The 16,149-nt window shown below is 42.8% G+C and overlaps 1 protein-coding gene across 2 annotated transcripts in view; it reads left to right on the top strand.

Annotated features, from left to right (window-relative positions):
* foxj3 (forkhead box J3) overlaps nucleotides 1-16,149 on the top strand; it is a 75,139-nt gene that overhangs the window by 28,153 nt on the left and 30,837 nt on the right. For both annotated transcript variants that reach the window (XM_056437371.1, XM_056437372.1), the window contains exon 2: nucleotides 372-859. In XM_056437371.1, coding sequence (XP_056293346.1) covers nucleotides 539-859 — 321 coding nt within the window. In that variant the 5' untranslated portion in view covers nucleotides 372-538. The remainder of the gene's footprint in view (nucleotides 1-371; nucleotides 860-16,149) is intronic.

The raw sequence follows: 16,149 nt of genomic DNA, 5'->3' as shown, positions 1-16,149 counted from the left end.
ATTCCCCCATTTGGCTGACAGTTGTGAAAACAATTGCCTGGCATCTCTCTCTCTCTCTTTCTCTCTCTCTCTCTCTCTCTCTCTCACTCTGTGCAGATGGAGTCCCAGCTATGAGTCAGCTTTGAGAGCAGCAAGTGGTGGAGAAAGTGGTTGGCTTGTGATCTGCTGCACAGCTAATATAAGCATACTTTACAGAGACTCTTGGTTTTTGATGTTGGCCAAACTGTTCAGAGTTGCTTCCTTGCTTGCATTTCTTTTTAATCTCGGCAATATTGCTGATATACATAGCTTTTATGTCCAATGCGCTCCTGTATTTCTTCTAAAAGAGAATAGCGGAGTAATTAAGGCATTTCTGTTTCCCGTTTCTCTAGAGTTGACCGACAGACGACGTCATGCTGAGGCCCTGAGCTAAGGAAGACTTCCATCCTCAAGCTGTCTCTGTTTGTTATTCCACACCTGGTCCCCTCCGCGTCAGTCAACGGAGAGCATCCACCTCCACATTTCCCCCCACCCCCCTCCTGCCCAGCCTGCCGTCACCATGACGTCAGAGCTGGAGAGCAGCCTGACCTCCATGGATTGGCTTCCTCAGCTGACCATGCAGGCGGCCATCCGCAAGGCGGATGCTCAGAATGCCCACGGGCCAGGCATGGGCAAGAAGAGTACCCTACTGGATCCTAATACCACGTTGGACCAGGAGGAGGTGCAGCAGCATAAGGATGGCAAGCCGCCATACAGCTACGCCAGCCTCATCACGTTTGCCATCAACAGCTCGCCAAAGAAGAAGATGACACTGAGTGAGATCTACCAGTGGATCTGTGATAACTTTCCCTACTACAGGGAGGCGGGCAGTGGCTGGAAGGTGAGAAAAAAGAGCCACCTGGCCTTTAATTTAAGCTAATACAGCAGATGTTAATGTTTTTTGCCATTATGGTGATGATAGTTTGATTCTGGTTATAGTGACTTGAACACACTTTGTCAATGCATATATGACACTAATAATAATTGTAGAGCTTTTGAAATTGGATGTCCGTTTATCCAGAAATTCAAATCAGTTAATTGACTCATGGTTATGTTTCTTTGACTTAACAGTTTTGTAGTAAACCGTGGACAGTCTGTAGAAGAGTTGATATTCATATTCCTTGACGTAAATTATTGTTTTGTGGTCGCCAGGCATCTTAAACAATGTGGGATGCCATTGGTAATCACCATTGTCACTTCTGAGAAAGCTTGGAGAGAAACTACGAGTACGCCAAATCACACTAAGTGCCTTACTCCTCCGAATGAAAAATGGTGCAGCCCTGAGAGAACCATATGAAGTGTAAAACCCTGAATTAATATTCAGAGAAGTGGCCCCTATCTGTGCGAACACACACTAAATAGTCCATTCATGGGTGGTATTATTCATTGCAGATGCCTTGATAGGAGAAGGCCATTATGCAGAAGAGAGAGCCAGTGCTGTGTCATCATCTCAAGGAGCCCATGATATACTGAGATGAAGCTATGCTGATTGCCTTTTAAAGGGCCCAGATGGAAATTGATATTAGAATGAGTTTTCCAATCAGTCGACGTTTATTGGAAATAGAATCTTAGGCTCTGCTTTATTGCAGTCAGACAAGATGTATGAAGCCCATTTCCTGGGGCGACAAGATCTCTGTCTGTGTGTGTGTGTGTCTGTGTGTTTGAGTTCATAACGATTTTTGCTAGACATTGGCAGTGTTTACTGCTATTCTTGTTGCTGCGTTAGGCTTGTTAACAAATGCGGTTGCAGAGCATGTAGCACTCATTGCTCAGTCTGTATCTATTAAAGTAAAGCGTTAGCAGCAGCTACTAGTTAATCATCATTTATGTGGGTTGAAGCGGACTCTGAAGTTTTGCGCACATCCACAGACTTTATTGCCCAACTGAAATAACTGTAGATAAGACGCAACATGTATTTACACTCAACTGCATACACTTTTATATATTTTCGAGTGGGTGTCCTCAGTGGGAATCAAACTTGTGATGCTGGCAGAGTTGGAGATTTTCTCTACCCACCCAGTTACAGTTCCCCTGTAGTTACAGCAGAAAGGACTATATGGTATTCATTATTCAACGCTTGACTAATATGCACGGCTGTTCATATACGGCCTTTTTGGTTATTTTTGGATTTAGTAAGAGTAACATCCAAAAAATCAGCTGCTGATTTCCAGGATTCACATGCTCAGAAAACACTGGACATGTATGTATAACCTTGTTTTGAATACCAACAAATAATAAGTGGCATTCAAGATTTGGAAATGTCATGCAATCCTAATTTTAAATTAAAAGCTGCTGTGAAGATGTGACATTTGAGATGTTTTCTTATTTCATAAAATTTGTGTTATCCATGTGTCCTTTTAAAATGTACTTGGTTGCTACCCAGCGAATGGGTTCAATCCTCTTGGTGATTAATTGATAAGAGCAAATGTTCAGTATTGGAAGTAAGCATGCAGGGTTGGAACATGTTCACTTTTAAAGCTACAGTTGGTTACTTTAAAAAAAGAAGCTCCTATAGCCATATTTGCTCAGACTGTCACTCTACAGTAGTCGTACATGACACAGATGATCTGTGAAGACAGCAGGTTCCTCTGCCTCCTTTTAATGCTCCCAATGGCGTTTGCATGATTCCACCACGAAGGAAAGCAACCCGAGCCGAGGATTCTCCAACGCCGTGTCGACCACTGCTCATGAATCAAGATTATGTTGGTGTATTGCCTATTTCTAGTCTCACAGTGACAGTTTGTAATATATGATAAACATTTATTTTCTTTAGTTACCAACTGTAGCTTTAAATTTACAACATAACTCCATAAATCAAAACAGATTTTTACGTTGGGTTTTACATTTTTAGCTTACACTGAAAACATATTACCGCTTTCAAGTGAGTCCTGAGAACATGTATTATCCCATAAACATAAAATCCTTGGCAGAAGTATTTTTTATTTTTTTATTCCTTCAAATGGTGTGGAGCAATGGGGCCTTAAATCAAGGAACAATTGATTGCATGGAATTCCTTCATTGCATTGTTATCTTCTGTTGAACACAGAAATAAAACAAAAATAATTATAAACATTGACGATGGTTGAGCTTTTCTTTTCAGTGTTGGATGTAATGGAGATCTGACGTAACCGGACTAAAGCCTTGGGTGTAAGAGCAAGTTATATAATTAGTCAGCATTGGTTGAGAGTGACGCTTTTCTCTAACTTTGTAGTTTAGGGAGGGCTTGCATAGATCCACACATTCTGACCTTAATGTGGCGTGCAACTGTAGAAATATACCCTATTAAAAAATGACAAAAACCACATCACTCTAACCAGGATGCTGTAAGACACAGGAAACACTAAAAAGCCGGTTTGAAGATGTGCGCATAACGCTTGAGCCTGCGTCACTATTCTTTCTCAGTTCTTGTTAAAGGGGTGTTTTCCCTGCCATAGTTTCTTTCTGAGAATGTTAATAATGTGTAAAGTGTATTGATATCATATTTTCAATGCATAAGACATTTGAATCGAATCAAATATGCTGTTTTGCATTTGAGCAAGCTCCATTAGCCTTAGGTTTGTTACTAATGTATTTTATGCTCAGAATATTTTCACAATCACATAAATTATGTTTTCATTTAAGCCAAAGTAAAGTTCTTTCCCAAACATCAGGAGGTCACCAGGAGCTTGTACAGTCGAGAGTTTCTTTTCGGCTTTCAGATCCTCAGAGCTGAGTTTTTCTAAAAGTAGCATGTTCTGTAATAAGCATACAGCAGTAACCTTTCTTTGCTCTGATTTATACCATGTCTATGGTTATGAATCTACCTATAATGGGACTGAGGATGCATGTGTGTGCAAGTAGTTGGAAGCAGGCATGCCTGGGTGGGGTGAATGTAGGTCGGATGTAGTCATCGCTCCTCTGTTCCCCTGGAGATGTCATTCGCAGGAATTTGGGACTCCACGCACGCATGCGTCTGTTCAGTGTGATAATGCAAGCTGTGCAGGGGAGATGAGACCTGGCTAATCCGGGCACCAGCAGCTCATTTAATAATCTCAGTAGAACTCCATTAGCCTGCGCCTTTAAGAAATATCAATAAGTGCTGTCAATAAAAACGGGTAATTCATCAAGGTCAAAGAATGTGACCGTTGCCTCTGAGTGCAGAATATGCGTTCGGCATCTATGAGCAAGCAATTAGATGTTGCTTTTCTGAACACTCTCTCCAGCTCTCTGAGGTACTTTTGATTCATACGTTGCAGGTCAGTCTGAGCTGCCTTTTGTACTATTCCGCTTGTATACTGGAGCTCTGTGTCCCTTTGTTCCTTGTATGGTGAGCGTGGCTTATTTGAACATCTGCCTTAAGGATACTTGCTTGGCTTGCAGCACTCCAGTAAAATGCAGTGTCCAGTTTCTATGTGTTCCTGATTATAATTCATATCTGTTGCCCAGTCCTTTCCATTTCAAAGCCATTACGAGAAATCTAAGATGGCCCAGATGACTCTTCTGAGATTAAAAGGAGAATCGTCTTCTCCCACTTCAAGGTCAGAAGACCAATGTCTTTTCTCCCTCCCATGAGTGCCTCACAAAGATGAAACTTTTATTAAAACAGTTAAGTTTACCCTTGAGTCAGTTGCAGTATTTAAGAGGTCATAAGAGCATAACTGTTGGAGTTTGGGTGACAATTTACAACTGTGGAATCTCTTTATGATTAGTAACTGAATGAATAGAATATGAGCTGAATTTAGTTCTCAAGTCTGTTGTCAAAACTTCTCAAATCTGCCGTGTCTCTTCGTCTTTACGGATGCTGTCTTGCGTGTCATGAATTGCAACTCAGCGTTCTCTCACTTGCCATTTAACTGTTTGTGGGCAATTTCTGGCCAAAGGATTTGCAGATGCGCGGTTTCAAGACACTTCAAGAAGACCGATGCATGGAGGCGATATTCCCCAAGTCAACCTCTATGTGTATGCATTATGACTTGAGTGGTTTAATCGTTTATTGGAGTAACTCTAAGTGTTGCTTTGCCAAAAAGTATGTGTCCATTTCTTTAGATGCTAAAGTCTCTGCTCCCAAAGTGAACCAACGTCAAGTCATGACCTGAGTCTGTATTCCTTGTTGAAAACATAAAATGACAAGATGTTTGTGTAATCTGGTGAGATTTATTCCTGCAAATTTGTAATGGTGCTAAATAGGAGATTAGTAGCTAACGGTGCTAAAAGCACTAACGGTGCAAACTACGGCAAACGTGCTGCCAGAGCTAACGGTTGTTTCCCGGGGAGGAACCGGAGGGTGGGTGCTCCGCTTTGGTCGGGACTGAGTCATCAGCTGGAACCGCTGTATGAGCGCAGAGCAGGGGTTGAGTTACCCAACGGGGCGCGCTCACATGCACGTAAAGCAGGTGCGGGGTGCATCAAAATAAACGTCTTAAGATAATTGCTTGAATATGAAAGTTCTTTGCCTTATGACAATAATTTAGTGGTATTTATAACGTTTCATATTGATTATCATCTTGATTAAAACTCAAAAAATAATGTGTGATTTCTCATACAACTCTTAAGATAGGTCATGCGGTCACTGTTAACAGTGTTTGTTGAAACACATTGAGCAAATATTTTATTACAAATTCTTTTTCATACATTTAGTCATTGACTATTGTTATCTGTAAAAACATTCACTGTATTCAAAAGTAAATATAGGTGTTTCTTAGGGCTGCAAAAACAAATCGATAAAATTGATAAAAATCGATCACTAGAACAAATTTCATTATCGATTTGTTGTGTCGCGCGATTATTCCGCCGCTCAATGAGTTGTTTGAGTATGAAAAAGAAAATTGCGAGCAGTGGTAGAGGAAAGACCATAATGCTGCGTTGCGAAAGCCAATCAGCGTTGAGATGCTCCGCCTGTCATCACTGACGTCGTGCCGTTGGTGAATCTAACTGGCTGCCGCTACTCTAGTAGCGCTGGAATCTAGAGTAGCGGCAGCCAGTTAGGTTCACCACTTATTCAGACGTAGTTGGTGAAATTCAGCGGAGCTGTGTGACCCTACGGGTGATGTTATGAACCCGAATACGAGGGCGTTAGATGTTACAACATTTGTGGGAGGTCCACAACAAATATAATGTAGAAATAGTGGTTAATTCTTCCGTGGTGGGTGGGGGAAATTCTAATTGTTTCCACGGAGAAAAGCAACAAAGATAAGCCACTGCGAATGACGCAAATAAACCACAAATAGTCGGGCGAGTAAACTCACGAGAGTTAAGCGTTATCAGTTCTGTTTTTGAATAAAGGGTTGGAAATGTTATTTACATTTTTTTAAATGTGATTCATCGATTAATTGAAAACATAATCGACAGATTAATCGATTATTAAATTAATCGGTATTTCAGCCCTACAATAAAGCCTTTTTGAATACTGCATGATCTGATTCAAGCAAACGGACCTCACTTATGTTTCTTAACTGTATGAAGTTCTTATCCAAGCTCCAACTCTGATTGGGCCATCGGAGAACATGAGACGCCGCTCATCTCTGTCCAAGAAGGGGTGACATGCATGTCTGTTTATTTTCTGGTGTATTCTTTTCTAAAAAGAGTGGTATTTAGTAAAGACTCCACATACACTCTCAAATGTTGACCTCCACGCTGATCTCAAACCTTCTTGTGGGCTCACTTCAGGCAGTGTGTAAATTCCCCTCTGCATTTCTCCCAGGTGAAAAATACCAAAGAAAATCTGGAGCATTCCTCAACCAGTTAATAAAGGCTTGAAACGTTTGCTTGCTTTGAACTTTAACTATTGAGGAGATTGTTGCTCCTGGCATGATTTTATTTGACTTTTCTCTTTCCCCCACCTGTGTACAGGAAAGAAAATTAGCTGGAAGAGAATGTGCGCTACTGTTGATTGCCGAGAAAACATTCAATCTCCCATTGCATTTTCACTGAGGCCCATAGCTCTTACATGATCTTGTGAACAGGGAAAGCTTTGGTCTGTAAATCGTCCAGTGTACGGAGAAGGGGCGCATAGTTGCCTTCTGCAGGGCCCTGGACCTCCTCGCTTTGATCTCATTATAGAATGCAAATACACAGTACCCTAAACGGATCAAAGGTTCAACTTCCCGTTGGATCTGAGGTTTAATAATAGCAGCCTGGAGCAGTTTTCCATTTTTTAAGAAGCGATTTGGGTAGCTACTGGTCCTCCAGGACATTATTTACTCTGGAGATAATGTTCCTGCTTCTGACTAGTGACGAGCCACAGCTCAGAAAACCCCTGTTGCTTATTTAAATAAGATTGGTCAGGTATGAGAATGTGTGCTTCCTGCCCCTATCTCCCACCTCAAGCTTGGGGTTGCAGGGCCTGAAATGTAAAGTGTAAAATTGCTTCGGTCCTAGACTCTCTGATACCTTCATCTACTTCCCTAGCTTGTATCATCATTACACCGTAAAGCAAGCATTAACATTTTAAGCACTTTGCTGATACTGAATTTTTCAGTAGCACTGATGCATATTAAGAACTGCTCTGTAAATCACACACACACCAAGGCCAAGTCCCAAAAGCATCCTCTTCGTGAAGTTTATGAATGTCTCTTCTCCTGTCCACTGGCAGATGCAGTCTGTAGTGTGGTCAGGTGATACGGCGGTATTTAATTGAAGAAACGGTATTAATGGCTGAGAACTGACTGTCAGGTAGTGGGAGGGGTAGTGATTCACTCGGCAGCCAGTTTGATCCTGCTGTGAGGCGGGTCCCCGTGTCAGGAAGCTCCAGCCTGGCCACCCGCCCACCAGCCTCACCTTGCACCCGCCTACCGGCGCCCCACCGCTCACGCTCTGGCCCTTAGAGTGGGCGGGGAGAGCCGGCTGGCAGGCCTTGGCACGGATACATTTTGGCAGGAGCTGCTGTCCCCACACTCCACTGAGTGAAGTGCTGACTGCAGTGCAGAACATAAAAGGCCTGAGGCTTCTATCGCTTCCTCTTGTGGCCTGCAGGCCTGTGAAGAGAAGTTGGCTTCACTTTTACTTGAATCTGTATCTGTCTTTTTGAGAGTCATGGCTATGGCCATAAGCGCTGTTTTGGGTTAATTTAAAAAATGATAACAGAAGCCAAACTATATATTTTGTAGAATATCTGCTATAGCTTCTGTGATCCTTTTTAAACACTCATTAACCCATCAGCGCTTGTAAAAGCTCTTGACCATGGTTACCGATGGATTCAGTGAACGTCCTCCTCTGTCTTAATGACGTGTGTTGAAGTCGATACCTTTTTTCTTCTTTCAAAGAATAACTCATAATGCAATTAACTCTGGACAATAATTAGTTGTTGATCCCTGCACACATTCTTCGTCACAGCTTCAGGCTTTTGAAAAAACACTTAACATTTGTATTGTTGAGGCACGCTCTTCAGACGGTAGTTATGATGATACTCAGAGATCCTCCCTCTTTTTCCACTTGTCAGTTAAGGCGTGACATTTGTCTCGGATGGCTAAAGTTTTGGGTATGAGAACTATAGAGTAGACCGATGTATTTAGCTGACTGGCATTAGTGAGACCCATACGACTGTTTAAAAACTGGAGAAGAGGTCAGGATCTGTATTTCTGTGTCTTTTCCAGAGCTGCATTTATGTGGTGACTGAGATCACCTCCAGAAGGCCGTGCCCTTTCTTTGTCCCAGATATGTGGCCTGAAGCGCAGTTGGGCAGGAAAACCAACACCGGTGTCAGTCAAAGTTTTGAACTGCAAGGAATTTTATGCACATTTCAAAACGACTCATAACTGGAGAAATGATGAGCTAGTTCTTAGATTGTGCAGAGGGGAAGATGAAGAGCTGTGAGAGCGGCTCAGAAACTCTTTAGTCATTTTTCCGTGGTCAGAAAAACGTATACAAAAATAGTACTTTGCTTTCCCTGCGTTTTAACTTTGTTTTCCCAGTGAGTAACCTTTTGCCCTCTATCATTTTTCTACTTGGTTTGCTGTCGCCTTTTGTGTAACGCAGCATATGCACGGTCAGAGCGTAATGTTGCTGAATGTCAGAATACTGCCACCCTCTCGAAAGAAATCAGCAACGTTTTCATCCTTTAAGAGAATTATTTGCATGCAGTTTGAGGATGAAAACAGTCATGTTGAAAAAGTTAGATTTTTAGATTACATTTCTGTTCCATTTTTCTTTCTTGACTGATAATATCAACTGTAAGTTACTACAGTGTGAATACACAGTTAACATGTTCTTAGTGATATGTTGTCTAATAGCAAACTGGCTGTAAGAGGGGTGCAGTACACAGGCTACGTTGAGCAAGCACAGTCTCCAATAAATCTTAATTGCCTCCTATTTGTCTTCTGATAATGAAGACTTTGTTTCATTGATATCTGTCCACCTTATAACCGCGACAACCCCTCTATTGTGCTAAATGAAGAAAACAATGAACTCTCAGTAAACTCTATATTTAATGCTATATTTTCTATTGCGTTCCTGTACCTGGACACAAAGCCCTGTGTGATATCGTCGGTGCATATTGTCTTTGCAAAACTAGGATCTTAATATCAACTGCTGTTTCCTTTCAATATTAATATGAACTTGCACTTACTGTACGCAGCTTAACAAACCCAGAGCCTCCAGATGCATCATGCAGATGATTGGTTGGGGTAAAATGAAATCCCCCCTCCAGGAAACTGCTAATAGGAAGCCAATGTCAGACTCGATAATGGAGTTGGACCGTAATGTTTGCACCATTCTGAATATCGGGCTACCTTTGTTGACATTGGGATCACAGATGGTGCCTTTAACATAGCCTCTTGTGTGTGCACTGATTTTTGCTTTGACAAAGAGGCAGAGGAAAGCGAGGGGAACGCTGATGAATTCTGCATGCTATAAATAGATCACAGCCCTTGGAATCTGCCTTTAACACTGAATCTGCCCTGTTAAACTAATTCAAGGTGCATTAGACTGGCGACTGCTGCCAGCGCCGTCCGCATACAACATGTAATTCCAGAAAAGTAAACAAGGTGTGATTACATTTTAAAACATATCTTTTAGCATGAGTCTTTTTGATTGATTTTCGTTATTTTAGTTTCCCTTTTTTTTTTTTTTTACTGCTCCTGGCCTTTTCAAAATGTAATTAATAATATTCATAATTAAAGTAGCCTGCTCTCCCTAAAGAACGGTTGCCTCCTGTGAAGCATGCAGCTAATTTATCTGCCAGTACTGTAGCGTGCACACAGCGGTTCCTTTTTGGAAATGAAAGGAAAAGAGGCTGCAGGACTAATTAGCCGAGTCTGGAGAAGGATCTTTGAACAAGAATACAGCAACCTGAGACCGCTGATAGGGTCAAAGTTCTGTAGGAAAGCCCTCCACTGAATATCCACTTAGAGCGACTGCGAGCCGAGCCGTGCTGCCTTGCATCCAGACTGTAGATCATTCACATCTGATAGGAATTCCAGCCCTGATGATTGCCATGTTGATAACAATCTGCATGGCGAGTACTTATCTTGGAAAGACGTCTTGCCGATGTTGTTCCATTTCACTTTTTGTTTTCATCCACCTTCTCTCTTCTCTGGAATGACTTAACCTGCGTCAGCCTCCTATCGCTAATGGCTTCACTCTGCTCCCAACAGTCCCACAAGCTTATTGTACGCCTCTGCGCCGGCTACCGCGGTGGCCAGAGGCGTCATGTTTTAGTGTCGTCTGTCCTTCTATCCATCCATCTGGTCTATTCTCATGGACGAGCCGTCTCGGGGAGGCCTCTAGGGAGCTGCTTACGACTTGGCACAAACGTCCACCCGGACTCGAGGATGAACTGATACGGTGTTGGTGGTCAAAGGTGAAGGTCACTGGGACTTCACCTCCGCCACCTCCTAAGAAACGCAATATCTCAAGAACCCTTGAGCGAATTTATTTTAATTTGGCAAACATTTTAACTTTGATGCTCAAAGTTGAACTGACATTCCTGACCATAACTAAAGAATCCATCTGCAAATGATGACACTTTCACACAGATGCCCATAATGATAACGTGATTACATGTTGGTCAGACATGGATTTAAACTGCAACATGACGAGTTTGCAGAGGCAATAGTTCTAGTTCCAGCCGTGTGTCTCTCCACGACTCATGCTGCCTGCCATTAAATGCTGCTTTTTGATAAAGATGTCCCCATGGCAGAGGATATGTAGGGACGGTTTTTATTTGTCCTCTGCCTTGTCAGTGAAGCAGAATGTCTGCCTCCTATCCCAGCCAGATATTTGATCGTGCTGCTGGTGCGTCCTCAGTGGGGTCAGCAGTCTGTGAGCGGGGGACAGTGACACAGCTGTGGCAGCCGAGTGGAACCCGTGATGGATGATATGCCAGAGTGGGCTGCGCTGCCTTCCCAGGCGCCTGCGTTGACAGGCACGGCTCGAGCGTCTCACATTCAGCATCAGTAGGGCTAATCGCGGGTCGTGCCGGCCACAGATGTGATGCGTGAATATCGCTCCTGTAATTGCTCATTTGTCAACGTCACATTTGCAAAGAGCAGATTTCTGTGGCCACATTATTGGATAAAACTGGCTGTGATGGACAAACCTGGAAAAAAAACCCCGGAGGAAATGAAATCCCAATGAGGCCAGTGGAAGCATTTCACACTTTTGTCGTCTAATGCAGATAAGCCATAAGGAAGTTACACACCGACCGGGTGGATGGATGCAAAGAGTTTCTCTAAAATGTAAAATAATCACCCAAATTTTCCAGCTTACTGTTTTGGTGTAATCTCACCGCTCTGCTGCTTTGGTTCACTGTCACCGCGCTCATGGTGCCGTTTTCGGCCGCAGCAGGCAGCTGTCAGCAGGGAAGGCTCTAAAAACAGATTGTAAGTTACCTACCCAGCACCAGGTGGATGATGGATACAGCTGGCAACTAGCTGTGAACAAATCAGCCAGACTGTCTTCTCAGGAGTTGGAGGGAACCAAAACTGAGCTAAATAAAACAAAAAGAGTGGATGCTGGACTTTCATTGGGTGGTCGCCAACACAACTCCACATGAAAGCTAATGTTACTCATTCATCGTTTACATGTCCAGCAGATGCAGTCAACTGCAAAGGTGGCAATATGTCTGGCTCCCATGTTTATTTTAAGGCAGAATAATAGGCTGAAATAAGTTTATGTCGCAAAGAAACACTTCCAGTTTCTCTACGAATAAATATGATGATTTCGCGTAAATGCATTAATACATTTTTTTTTTGCTTCTGGTATTCAATGGCGAACGCTAAATTCTGTAGTACTGAATCTGTTGAGTCGTTTCTCGTAGTATGTAAATGGTTTTGCGTGTTTGTGTGCGCTCACAGTGATTATAATCCACGCCCTGGCTGTAAGCCCTTCAGCCTGTGCTCCACACGCCTCAAGGCCACAGCCTCTCCCCACCAGGTAATTGCATCTGAATTAGTCCATTAATGTGGCCGTGTAGAGGGCTGAAGGGGTGCACGGAGGTGTCCGGCCTCTTTTGACCACTGCGATGTATTATTAATGGGTCAGCAAGTCTAGCAGCTCTGCATTAACTTGTCTAATGGACTGTAGGGTGGGTCTGTGATTTCCTTTCAGAAGGATATCACATCTAATACACTTTACAGGAAAGAAAGCTCCTCTTTTTCAGAGTTAGGTAGTGGGAGCAGAGCAGTGATTCAAAATGTGCCCCTGCTGACAGGTTGCTGTGGGTATCCGAGGTTACGCTGAGTCATCACCCTGTGTCTGTCATGGACATGTACCGTACTTTGCTAATGAAAAGTAAATCATTGGATCAGATTAATAGAGATGATGGTAAATGCAATGGCTTTACTTTTCCTCTGCTTGTGTATTCAAGCGCATGAGGATGACTGTTTTCTTTGTCATGCAACTCACTCTTACATCGACTGCAAAGCCCTTTCTCCAGCGGATCTTCACCTTTTCTTCTGACAGCCCAACCTTTTCTCATGGATACACACCCAAGTCGTATTGGAAATAGACGCAACAGTATAAGGCAAACGGAGATTTTAGTCTCCAGAACCAGATTGGTGCTCATGTTAAACATTTCCATCCGTGTGGTATTCAACGGTCATATTTGATTCCGATGCTTTCTTTAACGGTTTCAATTTCAATAGAATTATTTTTCTTCTTTCCTTTTTTCCACCTGCACATAAATAACAGTGGTATGTAGTCATGGTCACTATTTGTTTCTCAAAAGTCAGCACTGAGCGGTCACACGATGATGAGTATGCAAAGCTAGAAGGTTTAGGAATGCATGTGACTGTTTTATTTATTTGCAGTCTGCTGGTAATGTGCATATCGAGCAGCAGCATACGCTCTGTCATGTTTGTGTAGAAATGCATGAAAAATAAAAGGTCAAACCGTCGAGGTTTCCCTCTGCTCGATGCGTTTTCAGCAGGACCTGATGTTTCTCTTTCAAACAGCGCATGTGAAATTGTTGGTATTCTGATTTAAAATGTGCTCTGTGCCACTTTCCCTGCAGTGGAAAGCGTCTACATCGAAGCGGCACGCAGCAAGCTTCCTGTGGCGTTCCTTAATTTGTCTAACTCGTAAGTGGCCGGTTGGCACGACCCCGTCACCACGAGTAGCTGCAGTCGGTTCTTCATTGTTAGTGGGCACTGTCGTCAGCAGGCTGCTCTGAGCCATTGTCAGAGGATCGCATCAGAGGCGCTTCGTCTGGCTGATAATTAAGTGGCGTACTGACAAACGGCTTTCATCAGATCCCTCATGTGGAACTGAGAGCATGCGAAGGCTTTCAAGGAGGATAAACCAGAGGACGTCACGTTGCCTCCACTCCTTCGTGGCCTCGTGCTGCCTCTGCAGTGGAAGCGCCTTGTGTCCTGTAGCACCGGAGCAAAGTGTGAGTCTGCGTCACTCAGAGAACCAGACTCCATTTACAGCCCTGAGCAAGACTCGGGCGCTCTTTGCTGATATTGTCGGTCGGTATGAACCCGTTTCCCAGGTAGTCGCGGGGGTGACCAAGCACACGGTATGTGCTACATCTTTTTTTTTCTTCACATTTGACTATCTGTCAATTACTTTAGTTTCCTTAAGGCTGATGTATCTTGTGATGGCGTTAGCTGCTGAGTGCATGAGGATCGGCTGACGGAGTTTGATCCGGAGCGTGCCGTTGTGACTATAACCCTCTCAACCACTAAAGAGTCCCATCACTACCACCTCGCTTGCCAAACTGTAACAGAAAACTGTCTGTTACCTCGAATTATGCATTGCACATCGGGGAAGCTTGGCCAAAGATGGTATGTTGGCTAACATTAGTTCATCAGTATCTGAAGTGAGGAGCAGGAACAGAATCATTGAGACGACATTCAATGTTGTGACTTCTCAGAACTACAACGCAGTTACCATTAAATACAATTCCACATTTTTATGTATTGAATGACTAAAGTAGTAATAGAGGTATTTAGTAAAGGTCATTTTACGATTTGAATGAATTGAGCTGTTATCCTAAAATGTTACTTATTTTGTCTGGTTTTCTGGATATAGATACATTTTTTAAAGTTAATTTCAATCAAAACTGCTGGTGAAATATTGCGTAGTGGCAAAGTGAACATTGGTGAAACAATAGGCTGTTGTACTTGATCGCCCCATTTTTCAAAAACAAAAATAGGCATTTTAATTAAAACCCAATCGAACCGAGTTATTTATCTAATAGGATATGTCTACTAATTGTCATGTCATTTTAATATTATTTAGCGCCCCGAGAAAAGTACTCATTTGATTAAAACCCCGACACATTCTTGATTATCTCCAGTGGATGTTGCACACTTTTATTTTGTTCTCCTTACCTGATTTTAATCCTGCCGTGCGTCAACCTTTGTGTTCTGACCTGATCTCCTGTGTTGTATTTACTGGTTTACTGTTATCCATCACTCAATCCTGCCAGCTACCAGAGATCTGTGCCCATCATCATTTCTCCTCAATTATTCTTGGTTCATCGCCAATGACAACTTTGTCGAAGGTCAGATGTTGTGAAATAATCCACTTTATGGAATAATGCTACACTTCTGCACCGTGCAATAGTGTGGAAACGAGAGGTTTGGCTCTGAGAGAGAGAGAGCAAGAGAGAGAGAGAGAGAGAGCGAGGCAGAGAGGCACATATCGGCAAAAGAGAAAGGGAGACAAAGACGGATAGCTCTCTGCAGGACTGATCAAATAGGCCTCATGTGAGTGGCTCAGGGCTTTTGTCGTTGTGTGACCTACCATTCAGTGTTGCATTAAGTGAATTTTCACCCACAGCTTTTCAAATCTGCAGTGACCGCTTCCAATTTATAAGGGGAATTTCATACGCAGCATTCAAGCAAGGGCTGTAACCTTGAGTGCACGCAGAAAATAATGCAGAAGTTTTTTTTCCCCTCGAATTTTTGCAGGTCCTTTCCAAGGTTAGTATACAGCAACAAAGAAGGAAGGGAAGGGAATGTGGGTCCATGTTGTGCTTGAGTGAGATTGAATTCAGAACATATTTATTGGAGCTTTTGGTCTCTAACCTCACGCTTGTGTTGAAAAGGTAACTTCCTTGGTGTAGCATTCATAAACTTTGTTTATGCCACTGGAGAACTATGAGGTTTTGTTTTGGCTCTGTCTATTGTCTGAACTCTAGACCATGCAGTATCCTTGGATTACCCTCAGAAAAATGACTTGGCAGATAAAGTTGGATTGCTTTGCTTTCTTGGTGTCGGACAGGGAAAGTCAACATCTACTTTTGGTTTTTGTTTGGACATTTCTTTGGTCAGTGTGCATCAGACGGTAGTTAGGGTGTTGCTGCAGATGCCTTTTTAGCTTGCTTGTATTTATTTATCTCCAACAAATGTCTGCGGTGTTTCTTCCTCTGATGAAGCCGAGTCTACCCGCAGCCGACGCTGTCTGTCCTCTTTGCCATTCCAGCAGTTTGAATGTATGTAGCTGGCCTCTGGAAAACCATACACCTGTGGAGGCTGATGCAAACCAGTGACCTCAGTTCTCGCCTGCAGTGGCAGGTGAACCTCGACAGCTCTCATTTTTATTATTATTTATTTTTCAGTAATTGCAGCTCTTTAATAAGGCAGGCCTTTCAGTTTTGTAAATGCGCTGTACGGTTGCTTTTGTTTTGTTTTCGATGCCGTCACGGTCTCACTCCTCCTGATAACGTGTTCTTTTTGAGTGCACACATGTAAAAGCTTATCAAGCTAA

Source organism: Pseudoliparis swirei, chromosome 18, assembly GCF_029220125.1.
Source record: "Pseudoliparis swirei isolate HS2019 ecotype Mariana Trench chromosome 18, NWPU_hadal_v1, whole genome shotgun sequence".
Taxonomy (NCBI): Eukaryota; Metazoa; Chordata; class Actinopteri; order Perciformes; family Liparidae; genus Pseudoliparis; species Pseudoliparis swirei.
Note: the sequence above shows the minus strand (reverse complement) of the source record. Positions and strands in the feature narration are given on the sequence as shown.